Below are 23,612 nucleotides of genomic sequence, written 5' to 3'. Positions count from 1 at the left end.
TGCCAAACTTTAAATTTACCAGCAAATTGGCAAGATAACAGCTAGCCCGACAGATAGCTATGAAATGAATGTACAGAATATAATACAGAAAAAGAGTGCCAACCATAATTTTCACTTCAGTTGTGCTCTTTTTTATTTATTTTAAACATGTGCAAAAGAAAGCTTATGCTGATATAAGGAGAAAGGAGATAAGAATAAGGATAGTAATAGTATCTCAATTTACCTAAAATTGCTCTAATAGATCTTGAAGAAGTGGCGCCTCCGTAGCCAGGTGGGAAGGAGCAGCAGTGCGTAGCACACGCTTCTTGATTATACTGGGGTTCGAGCCCGTCACCACCAAATACGGAGGATGCGGAAAGGTCAGGGAATGACCACCGCATATTCCCGGAGCAATATGGCCTTAGTTGCTAATGCTCCTAAAAACCAAAATAACTAACTAACTAACAGATCTTGATGTATGAAATTTAGAGTTAGAAAGTAAAAAAGTGAAAAGCAAAGAAAATAGCTTTTTATAATGGTACTTAGGGTATACCGGGAGCGTAATGGCTTGACTCATCCCCCCCACCATTGTGTTTTGCGATCCTGGAGTATAAATCTAAATTTTTATTTTATTTTTTATGAGAAAGTCAAGCACTATTTAACGAACCAAGTAAGCGATCCTGGTATAACTAATAAAAAAGATATTGAACTGCAGCATTTTCAGGTTCACAGCTTCAATAATATCTCCATTACTATATTAGCAACAGAAAGTAATATTTTTAAAAGATTGAAAATAGAAAATTTGAACATATTAAGACATAAATCACTTTATCCTTATGGACTCAATAATAAATTCAGCAGACACTGTCATACTAATAATATACAGGACTACTGGGTCTATAAAATTTTCCAAATGGTAAAAAGTCTAACACCCAAACACAAAAGAGTAAGAAATACTAATAACAAAACACACACAATTAATAAATTAGGTAGTTTTTTTGATTTGTTAAAATCATGGGACAGACCCATTATATATGTTAAGTATATTCACAACATTATTTTCGGCCTGAAACATAGTAAACTTAGAGCGTTATTGAAAATAAGTATTACATATAGCTATAATAACATACACCTAAACCATTTACTGAATAATATCTTTAAATTTAAATTAGGTAATAAGTCTAAGGTCACTAAGGAATATGTCATTTTTAAATTCCGAAACTTAGTATTGGATAATATACTAATGAATAAAATTATCAGCAAATTTAAATATGCACTACCAATTACAAACTCCTATATCCACTTTAGTTACAAATTTAAATTTGAAAGTGTCTGCAATTCTGCCCAGACACGATAGGAGGGAATACATGATGAGAGCCTTGTCAATCAATTCGGCCCTGGAGGGAATGTGCAATGCTCAAGGGGTAGAATTTTTTTCAGCGTGGTCTGTGCTTGTTAACAGGAGAGACTGCTTCTACAGGGATGGGATACACTTAAATAGAAAGGGTGCAAGAATATTTGCTAATGCCATCGAGGCAGTGTTAGGTGGGTCAGAAAACTGCTAGCTTGGGGGGGGGGTTCATAGACTAAAAGGTTAAAAGTAGCTGCAGGCAGAGGTGAAGGTGATTCTTGCACAACTTCTATTAGAATAAGTAGCGACCTGGAGCGAGAGACGCTGGAGGTTTCAGGGACTGATGGCAGTCATCGTGAAACAGGTGGGTATATGGGATGTGTTAGGGTAACTAATAATAAGGATAAGTACATGTATACTTGCATGTATACCATTGCTAGAAGTATAGTAAATAAATTTGATGAATTTGAAGTGTTGGTCAAGACATCAAAGGCGGATATTGTTGGGATAGCAGAGACATGGTGTCACGCAGATATAAGGAATGCGGAACTGGAATTTGGGAAGTACAATGTATACAGAAAGGATAGACAGAATAGGACGGGAGGAGGTGTTATGCCATTAATTAAGAAAAACATAAAATCAAAAGAAATGCATCCAGTTGATATAGATGAACGGTCCATAGTTGAGTCAGTTTGGTGTGACATAAGCACTGGGAAAGGAAAAATGAGAGTAGGAGTGTGTTATAGGCCTAATGACTCGAATGAGTACAGTGAACAATTGTACAGAGAAATAGAGTGGGCTAGTAAATCAGAATGTCTTATAATGAGGGATTTTAACTTCCCAGATATTGACTGGAACTTGTGGGTTGGTCACTCACACACTTGTAAGACCTTTGTGGATTTATTGGATGATTGTTTTCTGCAGCAGCATGTGCGAGAGGCAACCAGAGAGGGTAATACTTTTGATCTGGTTACCAGCAGTGATCGTTCGTGTATTAAGAATTTGCAGATAAAGGAACCACTAGGTGGCAGTGATCACAGTGTACTGATGTGGGATTTACTTATAGATATAATTACCATCAGGGATAAAGGGAAGGGTTTTTGCTTCTGTAAAGGTGAGTACAGGGGTCTCAGACAGTTTTTAAATTCTGTACAGTGGGACCAACTGATGATGTTACCAACACCAAATTCTAAGTGGGAAGCATTCAAGGAATTAATAGTAGAAGCTACTAAACATTTCATACCTATTAAGAAATATTGTTCAAGGTTTAGGCCTAAATGGTTATCAAATGAACTAATGAGACTCGTGACAGAGAAGAAAAATGCATGGGATGCATATAAATTATGAAGTGACCCAGAAGCCTATGGCAGATATAAGCTAGTCTGTAATCAAGTCACAAAGGAGGTTAGGCAGGCGAAGGCAGATTACGAGAAATCTTTGGCAAAAGATGCTAAGAAAAACAGCAAGGATTTCTTTACTTATATAAACTCTAAAAGGAAGAGGATGAATCTGATTGGTCCACTTCATATCAATAGTTCCACTGTTGATGATCCTGCTCAGATAGCAAACAAACTGGATGAGTATTTTGTATCTACATTCACACATGAGGAGTTATTAAGGTTTGAAAATGGCAGAAGGTAATCAAATTGTAGCAGGGTGCTTAATGATTTTGTAATAACTGAGAGCAAAGTGGAAGAGAAATTGTTGAAGTTAAACATAAGAAAGGCACCTGGGTTGGATGGGGTTATATTAAAGGAGGCGGCAAAGCAACTATGCAAACCCTTAGCCATAATTACGAGAGCATCCTTGGACTCAGGGGAGGTCCCCCACGGACTGGAGATGTGCAAATGTATCTCCAATTCACAAAGGGGGATCGAAGGGTGACACAAGTAATTACAGACCAGTTAGTTTAACTTCTGTTCCGGGTAAAATAATGGAGTCACGGGTTAAAGATGCATTGCAAGGTCAACTAGACAAGAATGCAGCAATAATTCAGACACAGCATGGGTTTGTTAAGGGAAAGTCTTGTCTGACAAATTTGATAGGATATTATGATGTGGTTACAAAGGAACTGGATGCAAAAAATAATTTTGATATCATATATATTTGGATTTCAGGAAAGCGTTTGACACTGTTGCGCATGGAAGACTATTGTACAAATTGGAGCAGAATGGTATTAAGGATAAGTTGCTACAATGGATAAAAGGATGGTTGAGTGGGAGAAGACAGAGGGTGGTAATTAATGGGTGCTGCTCTTCGTGGACTAATGTTATTAGTGGAATCCCACAGGGTTTGGTGTTGGATCCTCTGTTGTTTTGTATATTTATCAATGATATTGACGAAGGTATATCTGGCTTAGTGTCGAAGTTTGCAGATGATACAAAGGTTAGCAGGGTTGTTAATGACAGTAATGGTAGTGTGCTACTGCAACAGGATCTAGATAATTTGGGCAGATGGACTAAGAAGTGACAAATGAAGTTTAACCTTGACAAATGCAAAGTACTGTATATGAGTAGAAGTAACCCCAGAGAAACGTACCAACTGTGTGGTACTACACTTAAGGTGGTAGAAAATGAAAAAGACCTGGGAGTAATTGTGCAGTTAGATATGAAATTTTCTGAGCAATGCAGACAGGCTGCCAGGGAAGGTCATGGGGTTTTGTCAATGGTATATAGAAATTTTGCTAGCAGGAAGAAGGAGGTGATTGTCCCTCTGTATAAGGCAGTGGTCAGGCCACGCCTTGAGTACTGCGTACAGGTCTGGAGGCCTCATTTTAGGAAGGATGTAGATTTGCTTGAGCATGTACAGAGAAGGGCAATGAGGTTGGTGAGGGGAATGAAGGGATCCTCTTACCAAGAGAGGCTTAAGTTCTGCAAATTGCAGTGGCTGGAGACTAGGCACCTGCACGGTGATCTGATTCAGGTGTATAAGTCCTTGAATGGGGTGAGCACGCTGAATTCTGATGGGATCCTCCCACTTGTTCAGATTACGAACCTAAGGGGGCATAAATTCAAATTAAGAAAAGACAGATGTAGAATAGATGTGTGGAAATTTGCCTTTAGCCAGCGTGTGGTTAATTGCTGGAACAAACTTCTATCTGTCGTTGTGGATGTTGATAGGTTAAATAAATTTAAGGAGGAATTGGACACACATTTGGAAGGAATGGTGCAATTTTTTTTTTTTTTTTTTTTTGGCTGATGCTGCATAAGCTCATTTACTTGCTTTCTTGCATCACATGCCACTACTACTACTAGTACAATAAACCTATAGGACTAACAGTATGCAATTACAAGCATGTGGCTTGCAACCTAGTGAAAAGTGATATTGAGGCAGAACGTTTTTGCCATCTGCCTGAATATCAAACATACTTGGATAAGTACCGTAAACACATCATTACTGGGGATTTGAGTATCATTTCTCACACACAGGCAGAACGTTTTTGCCATCTGCCTGAATATCAAACATACTTGGATAAGTACCGTAAACACATCATTACTGGGGATTTGAGTATCATTTCTCACACAGAATTGCGAAACCTGTTATCTTATGGATTCAAATTTAGGCCTAGTACTAAAAGTAGATTAAATATGATTAATAAATAAATGCACCTTGACCTAATACAGTTTTGCTTAAAACTGGCATACAAACATAAAACACCATTGGAAGCTTTCCACATGTGGATTACTCTCACCTATGAAGCTATAGTAAAACATATAGGCTTTATGCTAAGCAAAACACAGCCTACAAAGTTATTTGATATGTCTGTAATCAAACAGAAATTAAAGAAGATGCAAACTAAGTTCATAATAACAAGAATAGACAAAGCAGCCAAACAATTATAGCATTATATGTAAAAAATTCTATACTTCCACATTATTAAATGAGCACTACTTAAAAAATGGTAACATCTAACACTAATGCCATCATTAAGAAATTACTGGCCATGCACAAAAGATTAAAATTTTCTAATCCAAACACCAAATTTCCTTATTTACATATGATACCTAAGTTCCACAAATCCCCTATAGCATTCAGATTTATCACATTATATAGGAACAGCTATGCAAGTTACTACATCAAAAACTGGAATCTCTACTAAACATCATATTAAGTAATATAGGTGCATCTAGAATAATTCTTAATAACATGCCAATATTAAAATGTTTAAATAACAACTCCAATACTATAGAACATATAAGCACATTTGATTTTAAAAACTTATTTACAAATATTTCCCATAACTTAAAATCTGTATTTAGTAATTATTATAATGAGTACCAAAACATATTACCATGCCAACAGAATTATTGGGACTGCTTAATTAACTTATGTTTATTCAATAGCTACATATTTAAAGGTGACAGTATATATAAACAACATACAGGTATAGCAATTTTGGCCTGTAGCTCATGCTTAGTTGCTAACCTCTATTTGCATCGTTTTGAAAGAAAATTAAATAAAAACCTAATACTTTACCGCTACACAGATGATCTAATAGTAATAAATGAAGCTAACTTTCTTAAAGATATAGTTAAGCACTACCCACCCGAATTAGAGCTAGAATGTGCTAATAAGCATAGTACCAGTACAGCTACCTATCTAGATATAGAAATTTACATAGAAGATAAAATATTATACACTAAAGTATTTGATAAGGGCAAGGAATTTAGATTTAAATCAGTTGAGGTCCTTGAGGTTGTCACAGACATTCTCTCAGATATGCAAGACAAGCTGTACTTGCTACCTGGGAGTCTAAAACACTGATGTAACTGATATTCGGGTGACGCTCAAGTCAAGTGGACCCAATTTCTGGGAAGTCCGGACAATCTGTGACAGCCAAATCCTCTGCTTGCACCTTCACGATGGTGGGACTGTTAGTAATCCTAGGTATAACCTCCATGCACAAGTATATGGTGGGTGACCACCCAGGTGTGAACTAACGTAAGCAGGGGTCGCGGTGTGGCACCCACACCACATGGAGGTACGCGGCCCCTCTATGATACCAGGCAGTACTAGGTGGTAGATGACTCTCATCAACTGGTGCAATACCACCACGTTGCTTATTGAAGACTTGAAGTGGTGGAACCCATGTTTAGTCTCTAGAGCTAAGTTCCTGCCAACCCTTCCCTATCTCTTCCATCATGCAGTATGATTGATGACTTTTGAGGAAGTAGTAGTGGCATGTGATGCAAGAAAGCAAGTGTATGAGCTTATGCAGCATCAGCCAAAAAAAAAAAAAAATCACACCATTCCCTCCAAATGCCTGTCCAGTTCCATCTTAAATTTTTTCAACCTATCAACTTCCACGACAGATGGAAGTTTGTTCCAGCAATTAACCACCCGCTGGCTAAAGGCAAATTTCCGCACATCTATTCTACATCTGTCTTTTCTTAATTTGAATTTATGCCCCCTTAGGTTTGTAATCTGAACAAGTGGAAGGATCCCATCAGAATTCAGCGTGCTCAACCCATTCAAGGCCTTATACACCTCAATCAAATCACCGCGCAGGTGCCTAGTCTCCAGCCACTGCAATTTGCAGAACTTAAGCCTCTCTTGGTAAGAGGATCCCTTCATTCCCATCACAAATCTTGTTGCCCTTCTCTGTACACGTTCAAGCAAATCGACATCCTTCCAAAAATGAGGTCTCCAGACCTGTACACAGTACTCAAGGTGTGGCCTGATCATTACCTTATACAGAGGGACAGTTACCTGCTTTTCTCTGCTAGAAAAATTCCTATATATGATTGACAACACCCCATGACCTGCCCTGGCAGCCTGTCTGCATTGCTCAGAAAACTTCATATCTGACTCCACAATTACTCCCAGGTCTTTTTAATTTTCTACCACCTTAAGTGTAGTACCACACAGTGGAACAAGTTATGATGAACATCGTGGCGAGATCCAATATTCCTTACATTTCGAGGGTACAGCTGTAAAACGGTGTTCGCAGGCTGGCCACTAGTTAGTACACCGGACCGAACCTATTGGTAACTCTCTAGGAGGCTTCCGGATCAGCTAGTGTATAATCTTGCTACCTCTACTCTGCCAGATAGTGACTGGAGGGAGTCCGAGTAGTGTGTATGCGGGGAGCATTGTCGAGGCCACGTTATGTCAAGGATCTGGGTATATTCTTACCATTTGTACGCCATATCCAAAAATTTCATTACTTCATACAGCATGCCCCACCCACTTTCTCTTACTATTGAATACACAATGAATTGTCAAACTAACATTGCAAGCTTATCTGCGAAAAGATCTAAACCTCCCAAGCACTTGGCGCCTCCGTAGCCAGGTGGTAAGGAGCAGCAGTGCGTAGCACACGCTTCTAGATTAGACCAGAGTTCAAGCCCGTCGCCACCAAATACGGAGGATGCGAAAAGGACAGGGAATGACCACCGCATATCCCGGAGCAATATGGCCTTAGTTGCTAATGCTCCTAAAAACCAAATAACAACAACAACAATCCCAAGCACTTCCTAATTCATTTCACAAATATACATGGTCTCAATTCTAATCTCAACGATATCCATTTCCACTTGCAGTCTGCCAAACCCCATGTACGTTTTCTGACAGAATCTCGGTTTATTCAACTACTGCTCATCTCAGATGCCCGAATTATTCGCTGTATGATTCCTTTTGCCTCAAAGGTGGTACTTGTGCATATGTCCATTCTGATATTCCCTGTCAGAGACCTGGCAGTTTGGAATCTTCTCTCTTTGATCTTCTCTGGCTTAAAATCTCTCTACCTCATTGTGTCAAATTCATTTGTTGTCTCTACCTTTTTCCCAACTCCACTAATCACTTTGAGCTCTTTGACTTCCTCTCTTTGCAACTTGACTTTCTCCAGTCCAACTTTCCTAACTGTGAGGAAATTTTCCTTTGTGATTTTAATGTTCACAACTCCAGCTGGCTTCCGTTTTATAGTCACACCGACGAAGCTGGTCGAGATGCTGAGGCTTTTGCAATTACTAATGACCTTGCACAGATTGTTCATTTACCTACAAGAATACCTGACAATCCTAATCATACAGCCAATATGCTTGATCTTTTTCTCACGAACAACCCTTCTAAGTACACGGTTGAAGTGAGAGGTTCTTTAGGCACTTCAGATCACAACATGGTGATTGTCTCTTCTCCAATGGAACCTTTCTCTCATGGCTATAGGCATTACAAGAATGCAAAATGGGATGACCTGCGAGACTTCTTTTCTTCTTTTCCTTCGTTGGATTACTGTTTCAAAACTTCTGATGTCAACGTTTGCTCAGATCGTGTCAGTGAAATTATTCTTTCAGGAATGGAATGCTTTATCCCACACTCCACTTTAAAATCTCGTCCTTTATCTAAACCTTGGTTTTCCAATAAACGAGCTAAGGCTGTTCAAGAGAAGAATGATGCATATCGTAATTGGCTTGTTTCTAATTCTTTAGTTTCATTTTCTGCCTACACCAAAGCTCGCAACAATTGTAAAGCAGTTATTAATCAGTCCAAACTAGAGTTTGAACAGGCTAAGAGTAGAAAACTTTCTTCTTGCCCCAATGGTAACCGAGCATTCTGGTCTCTTTCCAAAGCTATTGGCTGCAACTTTTGTCCATCTCTGCTCCCACCTCTGTCCAAATCAGATGGTTCTGTTGTCACTTCAGCCAAGGATAAAGCTGACCTGCTAGCATCCCATTTTTTTTCCAACTCCGGTATTAACGATCTTTGTAAAATATCTCCCACCATTCTCAACACACTCCATTTAATGCCTCCTGTGGTCTTCCATCAAAAGGATGTCAGAAGGATTTTGACAAATCTTAATGCTAAGAAAGCTAAAGGTCCCGATGGTATTTCTCCACTTGTTTGAGAACAAGTGGAGAAATACCATTTGTTTGAGAACTTACTTGTGAGAAATACCATTTGCTCTTGAACTTACTCCTATTCTTTGCCGCCTTTTTTCACTTTCTTATTCCAAAGGTGTTTTTCCTTCTGCTTTGAAATTTGCTCATATTCAGCCAGTTCCTAAAAAGGATTACAAATCTCTCCCATCCAGTTATCGTCCCATTGAAATTCCTTCTACTCTTTCTAAAGTAATGGAGAAATCAATTAACCGCCAACTCTTAAACTACCTAGAAACCTTCCATCTGATCAACAATCGCCAGTATGGATTCCGCCAGTATCGATTCACTGGTGATGTTCTGGCTTATGTTACCCATTTATGGACTAATTCAGTGGAAAGGTTCGGTGAAACACAAGTAGTTGCTCTTGACATCTCAAAGGCTTTTGATCGTGTTTGGCATAAAGTTCTTCTAAATAAGCTTCCATCTTATGGTTTGCCAACTGTTTTTAGTAATTGGTTATCACGTTTTCTCTCTGATTGCTCACCGAGGGTGATGGTAGATGGCTCTCTGTCTTCTAACTTCTCCACTAATGCCGGTGTCCCCCAAGGTTCAGTTCTTTCCCCCACTCTTTTCCTCTTGTATATGACTGGAAATCCTATCCATAGTTTTTTCGATGATAGCACATTGCATTCCACTTCACCCTTCTAAAACTCAGTCTTGTTGTATATCTCCCAAAAAGGATTCTTCTGCTCCTATGCTTATCTTTAGTGACACTCCGATTTCTAGGCAAAAGGATATTTCTGTTTTGGGGATTACCCTAGCTTCTAATCTCTCTTGGCACAAGCACATTAGAAATATTGCTTCCTCTGCATCTAAAAAACTTGGTTTTCTCTTTTGCTTTCAGCGTTACTTTTCTTCCAAACAGCTGTTCACTCTGTATAAATCTCAAATCTGCCCTACCGTGGAATTTTGTTCCCACATCTGGGTTGGTGCCCCCAAAACCTCTCACGCTTCTTGATTCCATTCAGAAGAGGGCAGTTAGGTTAATTAATGATTCATCTCTAACAGAGTCTCTCCACTCGCTCTCTCATAGACGTAATGTTTCTGCTGCATGCCTCTTCTACAGATACTTCCATGGGCACTGTTCCTCTGAATTGGATTCTATAATTCTCACTCTCTCTTTCAAAACAGTCTGAACACGTGTCGCCACCAGCCAACATCCATTTACTGTCCAACTTCAATCTCACAGAACCAACTTTTCATCTTCCTCGTTTATTCATTCAACTGCTGTTTTCTGTAACAACCTTCCTTCATACGTATTTCCTGAAAATTACAGTCTACAGAAGTTCAAGTCCAATGTCAACAAATATCTTCTTTCGTCTTCTCAACCTCCAATCCAAGCACAGTACTAAGTACTATAGATTCTAATACCATTCGTGTTTGAGGTTTACATAAAAAAAAAAAAAAAAAAAATAGTCTAAATAACACACTGGCATTCTAATATTTCAAAGAGAATTTAGAGGAATACCATTGTTTCACAAGGCTTTAGACTGATAAAAATATGTAATAATGCTAATAATATCATAAATTGCTTTTAGACTTGAGGTCTAAGCTTATTAATAATGGATTTCCAGCTAATTTTATCGCTTACATAAAGCCATTTTTATTGCCATTAATAAATAGCACAATAATATAAATCCGAATTACGTAATAGCTAAAGTATGTTCTAAATAATATTTCAGTTCTACTAGCTCTCAGCGTTCATTATAATCCTCTCCTTCTAGTTCACAAAGTTTACTATTACAATTCTATAGTAGCTATTTAAAATCACATTAGTCATTTTGAGGGCTTGTACGCTGCCTTTGGAGCATGTCACATATAGCTTATGCTCATTGAAAAAGTTGTACCTATATTTGTTCTTAAGGCAGTAATCAATTTCATCTTTCATAAGGGAATTTCATTTCTACTTTGTAAAATATTTTTTAAAGGTATTTCATTTCAATTGGTCTTGTTACCTGTCATTTTAAAAAACTGAGAACCAACTATTTATTTTCATAGGACATTATCCGAATAAAGTTCAAATTTATAGCGTACTATTAACTATAATTTCAATCTATTAGTTAGTGTTAAAGTTACACGAAATTCAGAGGGCGCTGCTTTCCTTGGTTTTATAAATTAATAATTATTTATTTAATTTATTTAGTTTGTCTTGAAGTTATCTGAACTGAGAGGGTACTGTTGTCACTGTTTGTTTTATAATAGGTAACGTGCTCAAAATATTCATTCTTTATACTTAGTACAGCATTATTAATCTGCAAATTCATATTTATTCTTTTAATTGTAATTGGTTATTTTTAATTTAACTGTTCTGTAATGATAGTCTTCTATTTATTACTATATCAGATAGTATGAATTATTTTAATAATTATAAAATTTTAAAAATATCAATTTTTATTTAAGTATTTCTACATTTGGTAATAGTTATTTCTTTTATTTCTTTATTATTTTCTACAATTGTTAGTCTATATTTCTTCGTTATTATAATACTGTTTTTGTTCATTAAATTACCAACCTCTAACCCCTTGTAGTTATACTAGGATCCCTTTCTAAAGGGTGTGGCCGTTATGCTCCCAGTATATCCTAAGTACCATTATAAAAAGCTGTTTTCTTTGCTTTTCACTTTTTACTTTCTAGCTCTAAATTTCATACCTCAAGATGTATTAGAGCAATTTGAGGGAAATTGAGGTACTATTACTATACTTATTCTTACCTCCTTTCTCCTTATATCAGCATAAGCTTTCTTTTGCACATGTATAAAATAAATAAAAAAGAGCACAACTGAAGTGAAAATTATGGTTGGCACTCTTTTTCTGTATTATATTGTGTATATTGGTTTCATAGCTATCTGTCGGGCTAGCTGTTATCTTGCCAGTTTACTGTTAAATTTAAAGTTTTGCCTAGATTACTTATGTTTATTATTCGGACCTAGTTAAACAGGCAGATAACAATCAGAAACAGATAGCCTTGCTAATCATTGGTGGGATGTATTGGATGGTGTTAGCCCTCGAAAAAGTGCCATTCAATGTATCCGATTATCAATATTTAGCTGCATAATCATTATTTTATTCTATTTTATATTTTTATTTTATTGGTAATTATATGTTTATTTCTAAGGTATAGCAATGTAAACCAACACAGGCTATCTTAGTTTTTATAGGTTCTTTTGGCCTTATGGCCTGCTGATTACTTTTAAGCCAATGTTTTAATACATTTTGAGTACCTATATAGTACCAATTATACTCTCACAATAGTAATTAGATTACAGACTGATGTAATATTCAATATACAGTTGATGGCATTAATCTGATCTGACATCCTTTTACATCTATTCCAATATTTCGTAATAGATTAAATATATATATATATATATATAATTATTCTTTTGTATTATGATGGTTCAATTCGCATTTTATTTTTAATATTCTATTATAGTAGTTTTATTTAATTTCTTTCTACCTTTTTCTGTTGTCCCAGTAGCTGTTTTAGCAATGCATGGGTACAAACAGAGTACCTATTATTATTCTTTTGTATTATCATTCTATTGTGGTTTAATTCGTCTTTGTTCATCATTAATGTCATTGTTTTTCGCCATGATGGCTAATTAAACATTGTCCGTGCCGGTGTTTTTTTGTATTATCATTCTATTGTGGTTTAATTCGTCTTTGTTCATCATTAATGTCATTGTTTTTCGCCATGAAGAGATAACCGAGATAACCTTAATTATGGCGTTTTCGCCATAATTAAGATAACCGAGAATAGGCTAGCTTAAAGACCGGTAATGTATTAACTATAATATCTATAGGTAAAACACCGGCACGGACAATGTTTAATTAGCCATCATGGCGAAAAACAATGACATTAATGATGAACAAAGACGAATTAAACCACAATAGAATGATAATACAAAAGAATAATATATATATATATATATATATATATATATAGTAATGAAATAATGTTAAAATGTAGAGTCCTCCCTGTCGTTTAAAAACACGAAGCAATCCATGAACTAACCGGACCCTAGGCAACAATGGTTAAACATAAATATTAATCTCAATAAAAATTATATATAAATAGCCATCCATGGGAAAAGATACTTTGCAAGGGACTTTGTCGAGGGTTAAACCCCTACAAAATACCAAACCCATGGCTGGCAGAGCTATCAGTTTCTGTTGTCATCTGCCTGTATAACTAGGACCTAAAGAAGTCCATAAGTACCTGTAAGATGGGTATAATAAAATAAAATTATAATAAAATTATATAATAAAATAGAAATTATAATAAGAAATTAAGTAGCTTATTAATAGTAATTTTGCAGCATACAGGCTGGATGACATTTAGGCCGACCGATAGCTGAAACAAAATATTAAATAAGTAATGCTGAGAACCAAATAATCTGCTAAACATAGTAAGCTAAATTAGCTAACAAAAGGAGAACGGAGAGAAGGCTAGTTAAAGTAATAGTACCTCAATCCCCCTCGAATTGCTCTAATAGTTCATGAGGTATGAAAAAGAGAATAAGATAGTTAAAAGTAAAAAGTGAAGGAAAAGTGTTTATACGATTGTACATCGGATATTACTGGGAACGTAACTTCCCGACCCTATAAGAAAGGGATCCTGGTATAGTAGGAGACCGGCAGAATTACTTAACAAGTACAGGTCACTGTTGAACAAAAGCCGAGAATTAGGGTTGAATTTGAAAGTGTCTGCAATTCTGCCCAAACACGATAGGAGGGAGTATATGATGAGAGCCTTGTCGATCAATTCGGCCCTGGAAAGATTGTGCAAGGCTCAAGGGGTAGAATTTTTTTCAGCCTGGACTGCACTTGTTAACAGGAGAGATTGCTTCTACAGGGATGGGATACACTTAAATAGAAAGGGTGCAAGAATATTTGCTGATGCTATCGAGGCAGTGTTAGGTGGGTCGGAAAACTGCTAGCTTGGGGGGAGACAAAGACCAATAGATTGACAGTAGCCACTGGCAGAGGTGAAAGAGATTCTTGCACTGCTTCTATTAGAATGAGCAGAAGCCTGAAAAACAAGATGCATGGTATTTCAGAGACTGCTGGGAGCCATTGCTGTACAAGTAAACACATGGGTTGTGTTAGGGTAGCTAAGAATAGAAACAGGTGCAGGTATACTTGCGTGTACACCAATGCTAGGAGTTTAGTAAATAAATTTGATGAATTTGAGGTATTGCTCAAAACGTCAAAGGCAGATATTGTTGGGATATCAGAGACGTGGTGTCACACAGATATAAGGGATGCAGAACTGCAATTTGGGAAGTACAACGTCTACAGAAAGGATAGACAGGATAGGAAGGGGGGAGGGGTTATGCTATTAGTTAAGAAACACATAAAAACCAAGGAAGTGAAGCCAGTCGACATCGCTGGACAGTGCAGTGTTGAGTCAGTTTGGTGTGACATAAGCATTGGGAGATCAAAATTGAGAGTAGGAGTGTGCTATAGGCCTAATGACTCTGATGAGTATAATAAGGAACTGTACAGGGAAATAGAGTGGGCCAGTAAATCAGAGAGTCTTATAATGGGAGATTTTAATTTCCCAGATATTGACTGGAATTTGGGGGCTGGTTACTCACACACTAGCAGGGCTTTTGTGGATTTATTGGATGATTGTTTTCTACATCAGCATGTTCGGGAGGCAACTAGAGGGAGTAATACTCTTGATTTGATTATCAGCAGTGATTCTTCATGCATTAAGAATCTGCAGATAAATGAACCACTAGGTGGCAGTGATCACAGTGTGCTGAAGTGGGAGTTACTGAAAGAGGTAACTACCATTAGGGGTAAAGGGAAGGGTTATTGCTTCCGTAAAGGCGACTACGATGGACTGAGACAGTATTTAAATTCTATGCAGTGGGACCAACTGATGATGTTACCAACAGCAAATTCAAAATGGGAAGCATTCAAAGAACTTATCTTGGAAGCTACTAGGCTTTACATACCAACTAAGAAATATTGTTCAAGGTTTAGGCCAAAATGGATGTCAGATGAACTAATGAGGCATATGGCAGAGAAGAAAAATGCATGGGATACGTACAAATTAACACATGACACAGAAGCCTATGATAGATACAAGTTGATATGCAACCAAGTTACAAAGGAGGTTAGGCAGGCGAAGGCAGATTACGAGAAATCCTTGGCAAGGGATGCAAAGAAAAACAGCAAAGAGTTCTTTACTTATGTAAACTCTAGAAGGAAGGGGATGAATCAGATTGGTCCACTTGATATTGATGGGTCAACTGTTGATGATCCTGCTCAGGTAGCTAACAAACTAAATGAATATTTTGCATCGACATTCACACATGAGGAGTTATTCAGCAAGGGGAATGCCAGAGGTGTATTCAACTCTAGCAGTCAGCTACAGAATCTTGAAATAACTGGGAGTAAAGTGGAGGAGAAACTGTTGAAGATAAATACAAAAAAGGCACCCTGGGTGGATGGGATCTATCCAGTTATATTAAAGGAGGCAGCAAAGGAAGTAAGCAAACCCTTAGCCATAATTATGAGAGCTTCCTTGGACTCAGGGGAGGTACCCATAGACTGGAAATGTGCAAATGTGACCCCAATTCACAAAGGAGGATCAAAGGCTGACACAAGTAATTATAGACCTGTGAGCTTAACTTCTGTTCCAGGAAAATTAATGGAGGCACTGGTTAAAGAAGCACTGCAGGATCATTTAGACAAGACGTCAGTTATAGCTCAGACACAGCATGGTTTTGTTAAGGGGAAGTCTTGCCTGACCAACTTGATTGGATACTATGATGCAGTCACAAAAGAACTGGATGCAGGGAATAACTTTGATATTATATACTTGGATCTTAGAAAGGCTTTTGATACTGTTGCACATGGAAGACTGCTACACAAATTGGAGCAGTGTGACATTGGAGGCAAATTGCTGCTATGGATAAAGGGGTGGTTGAGGGGGAGAAGACAGAGAGTGGTAATCAATGGACACTGCTCATCGTGGACTAATGTTATTAGTGGAGTCCCTCAGGGCTCAGTGTTGGGTCCATTATTGTTTTCTGTATTTATAAATGATATTGATGATGGTATATCAAGCTTAATGTCCAAGTTTGCAGATGATACAAAGGTTGGTAGGGTTGTCAAGGACACTACTGACACTATGCTGCTGCAACAGGATCTGGAAAGGTTGAGCAGATGGGCTGAGAGGTGGCAAATGAAGTTTAACATTGACAAATGTGAAGTACTACACATGGGAAACAGCAACCCCAGAGCAACGTATCAACTCTGTGGTACTACACTGACAGTGGTAGAGAATGAAAGGGACTTGGGGGTGATTGTGCAGGCAGATATGAAGTTCTCTGAGCAGTGCAGACGGGCTGCAAGAGTAGCTCATGGAGTATTGTCAATGATATACAGGAATTTTTCCAGCAGGGATAAGGAGGTGATTATTCCATTGTATAAGGCAATGGTCAGGCCACACCTAGAGTACTGTATACAGGTCTGGAGGCCTCATTTCAAGAAGGATGTAGAGCTGCTGGAACGAGTACAGAGAAGGGCAACAAGATTAGTGAATGGAACAAAGGGGTGCTCTTACGAAGAAAGGCTTAAGTTTTGCAAATTACAGTGTCTGGAGACTAGGCACCAGCGAGGTGATCTGATAGAGGTGTATAAAGCCTTGAATGGTTTAAGCATGCTCAATGCTGATGGGATTCTTCCTCTAGCTCAGAAAAATCACTTGAGAGGGCATAAATTCAAATTGAGGAAAGACAGATGTAGGATAGACGTGCGGAAATTTGCCTTTAGCCAGCGGGTGGTTGGTTGGTGGAACAGACTGCCATCCCTTGTGGTGGAGGTTGATAGCCTAAATAAATTTATGGCTGAGCTGGACAGGTGTTTTGAACGAACAGAGGGGTGAAGTGGAAGTGGGTTTTTTTTTTTTTTTTGGCTGATGCTGCATAAGCTTGCTTTCTTGCATCAAATGCCTCTACTAATGCTAATGCTAGTAAGAAGAGCCGGTAAAAGATGGTAATATATATCAAACAGTGGATATTCGATATATATTACTCGATCACTATTCTATATATATATTACCATCTTTTACCGGCTCTTCTTACTATACCAGGATCCCTTTCTTATAGGGTTGGGAAGTTACGTTCCCGGTAATATCCGATGTACAATCGTATAAACACTTTTCCTTCACTTTTTACTTTTAACTATCTTATTCTCTTTTTCATACCTCATGAACTATTAGAGCAATTCGAGGGGGATTGAGGTACTATTACTTTAACTAGCCTTCTCTCCGTTCTCCTTTTGTTAGCTAATTTAGCTTACTATGTTTAGCAGATTATTTGGTTCTCAGCATTACTTATTTAATATTTTGTTTCAGCTATCGGTCGGCCTAAATGTCATCCAGCCTGTATGCTGCAAAATTACTATTAATAAGCTACTTAATTTCTTTATTATAATTTCTATTTTATTATATAATTTTATTATAATTTTATTTTATTATATTATACCCGTCTTACAGGTACTTGTGGACTTCTTTAGGTCCTAGTTATACAGGCAGATGACAACAGAAACTGATAGCTCTGCCAGCCATGGGTTTGGTATTTTGTAGGGGTTTAACCCTCGACAAAGTCCCTTGCAAAGTATCTTTTCCCATGGATGGCTATTTATATATAATTTTTATTGAGATTAATATTTATGTTTAACCATTGTTGCCTAGGGTCCGGTTAGTTCATGGATTGCTTCGTGTTTTTAAACGACAGGGAGGACTCTACATTTTAACATTATTTCATTACTGCATAACGACGGATGTAATGTTCTATCGCAGATGGCATTAATCCGATTGATTAATATTATCATATAATGTCCCTGTTCAATGCTTTAGTAATTATACCATTAGTAAATCCACGCTTTACTAATGGTATAATTCATCACAGTTCCACGCTTTAGTAATTTGATTCTATATATATATATATATATCAGTAATAAAAAAGAAGAAGAAAGTTAATAATTATAATGACTGTAACTAATATTTATGGGTCAATGCATATATATATATATATACATACAGGGTGATTCACTACCAGTGCGACAAACTTGCAGGTGTAGGGGGCACAAAGACGAATCGGAATCACATAGCATTGCAGGGTCCGAAATGCCTTCATCATGTGGTAGAGGACGTTGAACTGGCCGACATGCACCTTGCGTATGGAGCTATGAACTGTAACGGGCGCACCGCTCTGCGCTTCTACCACATAGGCGTTCTCCTCATCATACGATTTTCGCACGTGTGCACAGAAGGTTACGTGAGACTGGTTGTTTCACGAGAGGTACCATGAATCGAGAGCGAATGACGAGGACGCCAGACAATGAGGAGAATGTCCTACGTCTTCTTGCAGAATGCAATCCGAGTATGAGTACTTGAGCGATAGGCCAACGATTGGGTATTTCCCAATCCACTGTATGGAGGATACTGTCAACAAACCAAATGAGTTCAAACCATCTTCAACGCGTCCAATCATTCGAGCCTGCGGATTATCCACTCCGGAGGACTTTTGCTACTTGGTTTTTTCAACAGAAATGGTTCGCAAATGCTGACTTCCAGCGGGATCGCTGTTAATGCGACCTCCCGTTCAACGTCCTCTACCGCATGACGGAGGCATTTCGGACCCTGCAATGCTATGTGATTCCGATTCGTCTTTGTGCCCCCTACACCTCCTGCAAGTTTGTCGCACTGGTAGTGAATCACCCTGTATATATAGGGTGTCTCAAAAATACACGGCATAACTTCAGAAATGAGTTCCTCGTATGTAGACAATAAAAATATTTTATATCAACATAGTTCTGGAAATGCTTGGTTTCCGAGTTTTGAAGGTCTGTGACACTTAACTGTTCACATCACCTTATAGTAATTGTTCAAAATGTCCGCCTTCTGCCTGAATACAGACCTCACATTGACGTCTCATGGACTCACGAAAATGATGCCAAATTCCTTGCATTTTTCGTATTGTCTCACAACCTTCCACAATTCAATTGCGGAGAGTTTCCACATCAGCTATCGAAGTCGAACACACCAAAGACTTTAAATGACCCCACAAGAAGAAATCTAGTGGCTTTAAATCAGTGAGCATGGAAGCCAGGCAATTGGTCCACCCCTCTACTTCAGGAGTCGTAGATCTTGGTCGTCCTCTGTCAGCAGCACAAGGTGTAAAGGTCCCATGTTCACAAAGGTGATGATGGATACCTTCAAAGGTTTTCCTGTCTGGACATCTTCATTCTGGGAACCTTTCTTGGTACAAACGACGAGCCACCAGCGCATTGCCGTTCGCCAAACCATACATAAAGTGCATATCCGCTTGCTCCTGATTTGAGTACATGGTCGGAATGAAAAACCACCAGATTCTGTGTGCATTACAGCACATTCCGAGAATGGTTGATCCAGGTGTTGGTTAATCCCTGGTGGCGAAATGGCCTGAAATAACACTCTTTTTCAGGCCTGTTTTGCAGACGTTCTGAGATTTTACAGGAGTAAAAGGTGGAGATGGGCTTATGTCTAGGAGCCACCCTTCTTATCAGGACACACACAATCAAATGTACAGAAAGACTACAGTATATATAAGAGTATGTATATAAAATCTGTATATAAATATTGTATATAAATTGATTAATGTATATTAGAGAATGTATATACAGTTGTGTGTTAATAAAAAAAAAAAAGAAAAAAAAGTACCTTGTGATGATTTCACCTGTGGGAGATAAGACATTTCGGTTAATAATTCGGGAACCAAGCATTTCTGGAACTATGTTGATATAAAAATATTTTTATTGTCTACATATGAGGAACTCATTCCTGAAGTTTTGCCTTGTATTTTTGAGACACCCTGTATATATATATATTTAATAGATAAATAATTGCTGGATTTCTGTTGGTCTAATTTTAATTGGACCAATAGAAATCCAGCATAAATTGTAAGGTCCATATATAAGATTTCATGAAAATCCATCAATTGAAAGTTCAATTATTATATGTTGATGGACAAAGAAATAATAATTGTTTAATTTTCTATTGGTCCCATTTTAAAGAATTTGGAAAGCATTATAAATCTTTCTAAAAGGCACAAATATAAAATTTCATGAAAATCCATCCACTAGGAGTCGAATTGTTAAATGCAAATGGACAACTGAACAGGGGCATTTTGCATATATGCTAATTTGCCTAAAAATATGAAGTGAGTATTACTCTGGAAAATATATGCAGTGAATGAAAACTATTACTTTTATATGTTATTAGTTAATAAATTAATAATTAAGTGGTAACAAGTTATTAGTTATTTACTTTTTGCTTCTATTACACAGTAAAATAAAAAATTAGTTTAAGAAATAAAAATCTAACACGTGCCTAAAATGCCACACACTGTAGATTAATTAACTTGGTTTTCTTAATCACACATTTCAACTTTTCTAATTTATAGTGTGTTAACAAGGGGTTTCTACAAGTATAAAGTTTAATTTATTATTAATAAACTTTATTAATAAAGTTTATAATCTAATGCTATGTAGTTGGTAACTTTATTTTTTTCCTTCTTTATTTTCTTTTAACATAAATGCTTTTGTCTGTTGCAGAGCAGTGAGGTTAGAGAAAGACTCGAAGCATCCAAACTTTTGGCAAGAATGTTTTCAGATAAAAACTCTCCTTTGGCAGTGCAAAATAAACCACTTTGGAACTGTTTTTTAGGAAGGCAAGTTCACCCTCTCTCTCTCTCTCTCTCTCTCTCTCTCTCTCTCTCTCTCTCTCTCTCTCTCTTTTTCTTGTATAGTCTTTCATTCTCTTTGTAATTTTTACGTTTCTATGCATAGATTATTCTGAAATGTTATTTTGTTTGTGTACACTCAGTGAACAGTTTATTAGGATTACTGTTTTCTCTCACAAGGAAATTAATCGTATTGTTGTGTTGATTAGTCAGTTTCTTGAAAATTACTTTGGTCATAGTGTACTGTTTCTTATAGTATTATTTATGATCTTTATTATGTCATTATAAATGTCTCCAAAAGGCAGTTTGTGTATCGTGCTTGCTGAAAACCTCAGAATAACTCACAGGAAAATCCTCTATTTATCTGTCCTGAAGCCTTTAAAAGAAGCCTTTAAAAATTCTTCCAGTCTCTGAAGAGATTTGAACTCAGGCCTCTCCAAATTATGGTCAAGTGGCATACCTGCTGTACTGTCAGTGAATATATATTATGCCAGCATCACATATCTTCAGCCATGACTTAGTTGGCCAGCAGCAAATCTCTGGCTGTTGTGTATTGTATATATGTGTTGGTAAAATGGATAATTTATTTTGAATATCAACTGGTAGTAGGGATATAGAGTGTAGGTACTAATATTACTGCAACATTGGCAGCGTATTCTAAAATAGTATCATCAGGATTTCAACCACGAATAACTTATAGCTGAAAAATTGAGTGCTCAGCACAAAATGTGCTGAGTGTGCCTGGAAACAAACAACACTTAAGGGCACTGAGATTGGTCAGGATTGTTGTGTGAGTGCACAGGCCAGCCACATTGGGCCAAAAATCTATCACAGTAGTAATTTCAGCATTCAGATGACATTGTCCACTCCAGACTGCAATAATAGAAGAACCTTGATACACAAATTGCTGCTACGTATTTATAACAAGAAGAAAGACTAAGCTAAAGATTAACAAATTTTGCCACTGAAAGACTGAAAAAGGGTTTCTGGTCCAGTGAATCCTTGTTATGTTTGCATGATGAGAAGAACCCCATTCCATAAACCTATCATGTTTTTTGAAAACTTTAATAAAACAAATTGAGGAAATTTAAAAAAAAGTTTAACATGTTCGCTGCCAGAATGCAAACTTGTCAAAACGAACTGCAAGTGTTGTGCCTTAATGCAAATATGCATCCATTCAGTTGCAATTATTAAATGAGCGGCATAAAGGGAAAGGCACATGAAATGAACAACTGATCGATTTTCTTACTCTAATTGAACCATGGACTATTTACATTATGGCTGAGATTTTGTGTAGTGTCAATCACACTGTCTAGAGAGCACTATAAATGCCGTAGTTCTGTATAAATGCTGTATACTTAGTTCACAGTTTCTATGTTCTTTAAAATATGTTGAAGTTATTTTATATATTTCAGTATTTTTTCTCTGCTTATTTCGAAGTTATTTTATCTAGTTTGATATTTTCCACAAAAAGAAAAGGTAAAATTTGTATAAAATTATCCTTGATGAATTTTAATTCTTTACATAAACCTTAGTGTGTGTCTACTGATTAAATTTAGTGTAAAAAATGTTTTCCTATAAAATTTTACCATAAAGGGTTGTTATAATTGATCCACAGTCTGGGACATCAGGACTCAAAAGGAACATTGAGAAAAGGATCATTGCGATATAATTCTATTCAAGTGATGCAGATTCTGAATCTTGTTCAGATGCATTTGAATGCTACAAACAACAGATGTGGTGTTACTTGGAGTGATGATTCTTCACAGATCAAATCCCTTCCATTTACTGAAAAACAGTACCTACTTGTTCCAGCACCCCAGAGAAATAATCCAATTAGTTGGCTTAATAATCCAAAACATATTGTAAGTTACACTAAAGACACACAGAAAAGATCCTCACAAATATAAGCAGCAGAAAATGTGTTAATGTCATAGAAGTCGCTTAAAAGAAGAGGGAAAAAAAGATTTAACCCAAATACCGTCTCCATATTCAAGAATATTGTAAGCAGATTGGATTTATTGTTTGTTTTTTTTAAGGAATATAGATACTTGAGGTTTAATAGGTTTAAACAAGACAGGATGGGCACTCCTTGATAACATAGTGGATCCTTTACTACAAAAGTCTACCAGATAAGGGTAGTCCAATATAATGTGTCTAAAACCTTTAATCTGGAAAGGGAAGATATTTTTAGGCAATTGTATCATTTTGTAAGTAAGTAAAGAACATGGGACCAAAGTCTGAGTGATTGATGTGCTGAAAAGCAAGATCAGAATGTCAGTAATATAAAAAGTGATTGAAATGTAAAAAGTGAACAGAAATTTGAAATTTTGTCATCACTAACTGTTGCTTTTTAGAGTAGCTTATTTATATAAGGGGCTTAGAGGGGAACAGGCATTCTGTGTGTTATCAGACACTCAGTCTAAAACACTGATGGATCCAACATCTTTCTATTTCAGGAGATTTAGGAGAAGTCCGATTAACCTGCCTCCCCAAAATCCACTCATGCACACCTCAATGTTGGAGCCTCCGTAGCCAGGTGGGAAGGAGCAGCAGTGCGTAGCACACGCTTCTTGATTAGACCGGGGTTCGAGCCCGTCACCACCAAATACGGAGGATGCGGAAAGGTCAGGGAATGACCACTGCATATTCCCGGAGCAAT

General features: G+C 37.2%; 1 protein-coding gene across 1 annotated transcript in view; it reads left to right on the top strand.

Annotated features, from left to right (window-relative positions):
- Window positions 1-23,612, top strand: part of LOC150079790 (sister chromatid cohesion protein PDS5 homolog B-like) — a 284,729-nt gene that overhangs the window by 94,075 nt on the left and 167,042 nt on the right. Inside the window, exon 9 of the mRNA XM_090383234.1 lies at window positions 20,823-20,938. Coding sequence (XP_090239360.1) covers window positions 20,823-20,938 — 116 coding nt within the window. The remainder of the gene's footprint in view (window positions 1-20,822; window positions 20,939-23,612) is intronic.

The sequence above is a fragment of the Mastigoproctus giganteus genome, chromosome 10 (assembly GCF_048544385.1).
Source record: "Mastigoproctus giganteus isolate SK-2022 chromosome 10, ASM4854438v1, whole genome shotgun sequence".
In the NCBI taxonomy this organism is placed as follows: Eukaryota; Metazoa; Arthropoda; class Arachnida; order Uropygi; family Thelyphonidae; genus Mastigoproctus; species Mastigoproctus giganteus.
The sequence above is the reverse complement of the archived record's forward strand: the minus strand, read 5'-3'. Positions and strand labels throughout refer to the sequence as shown.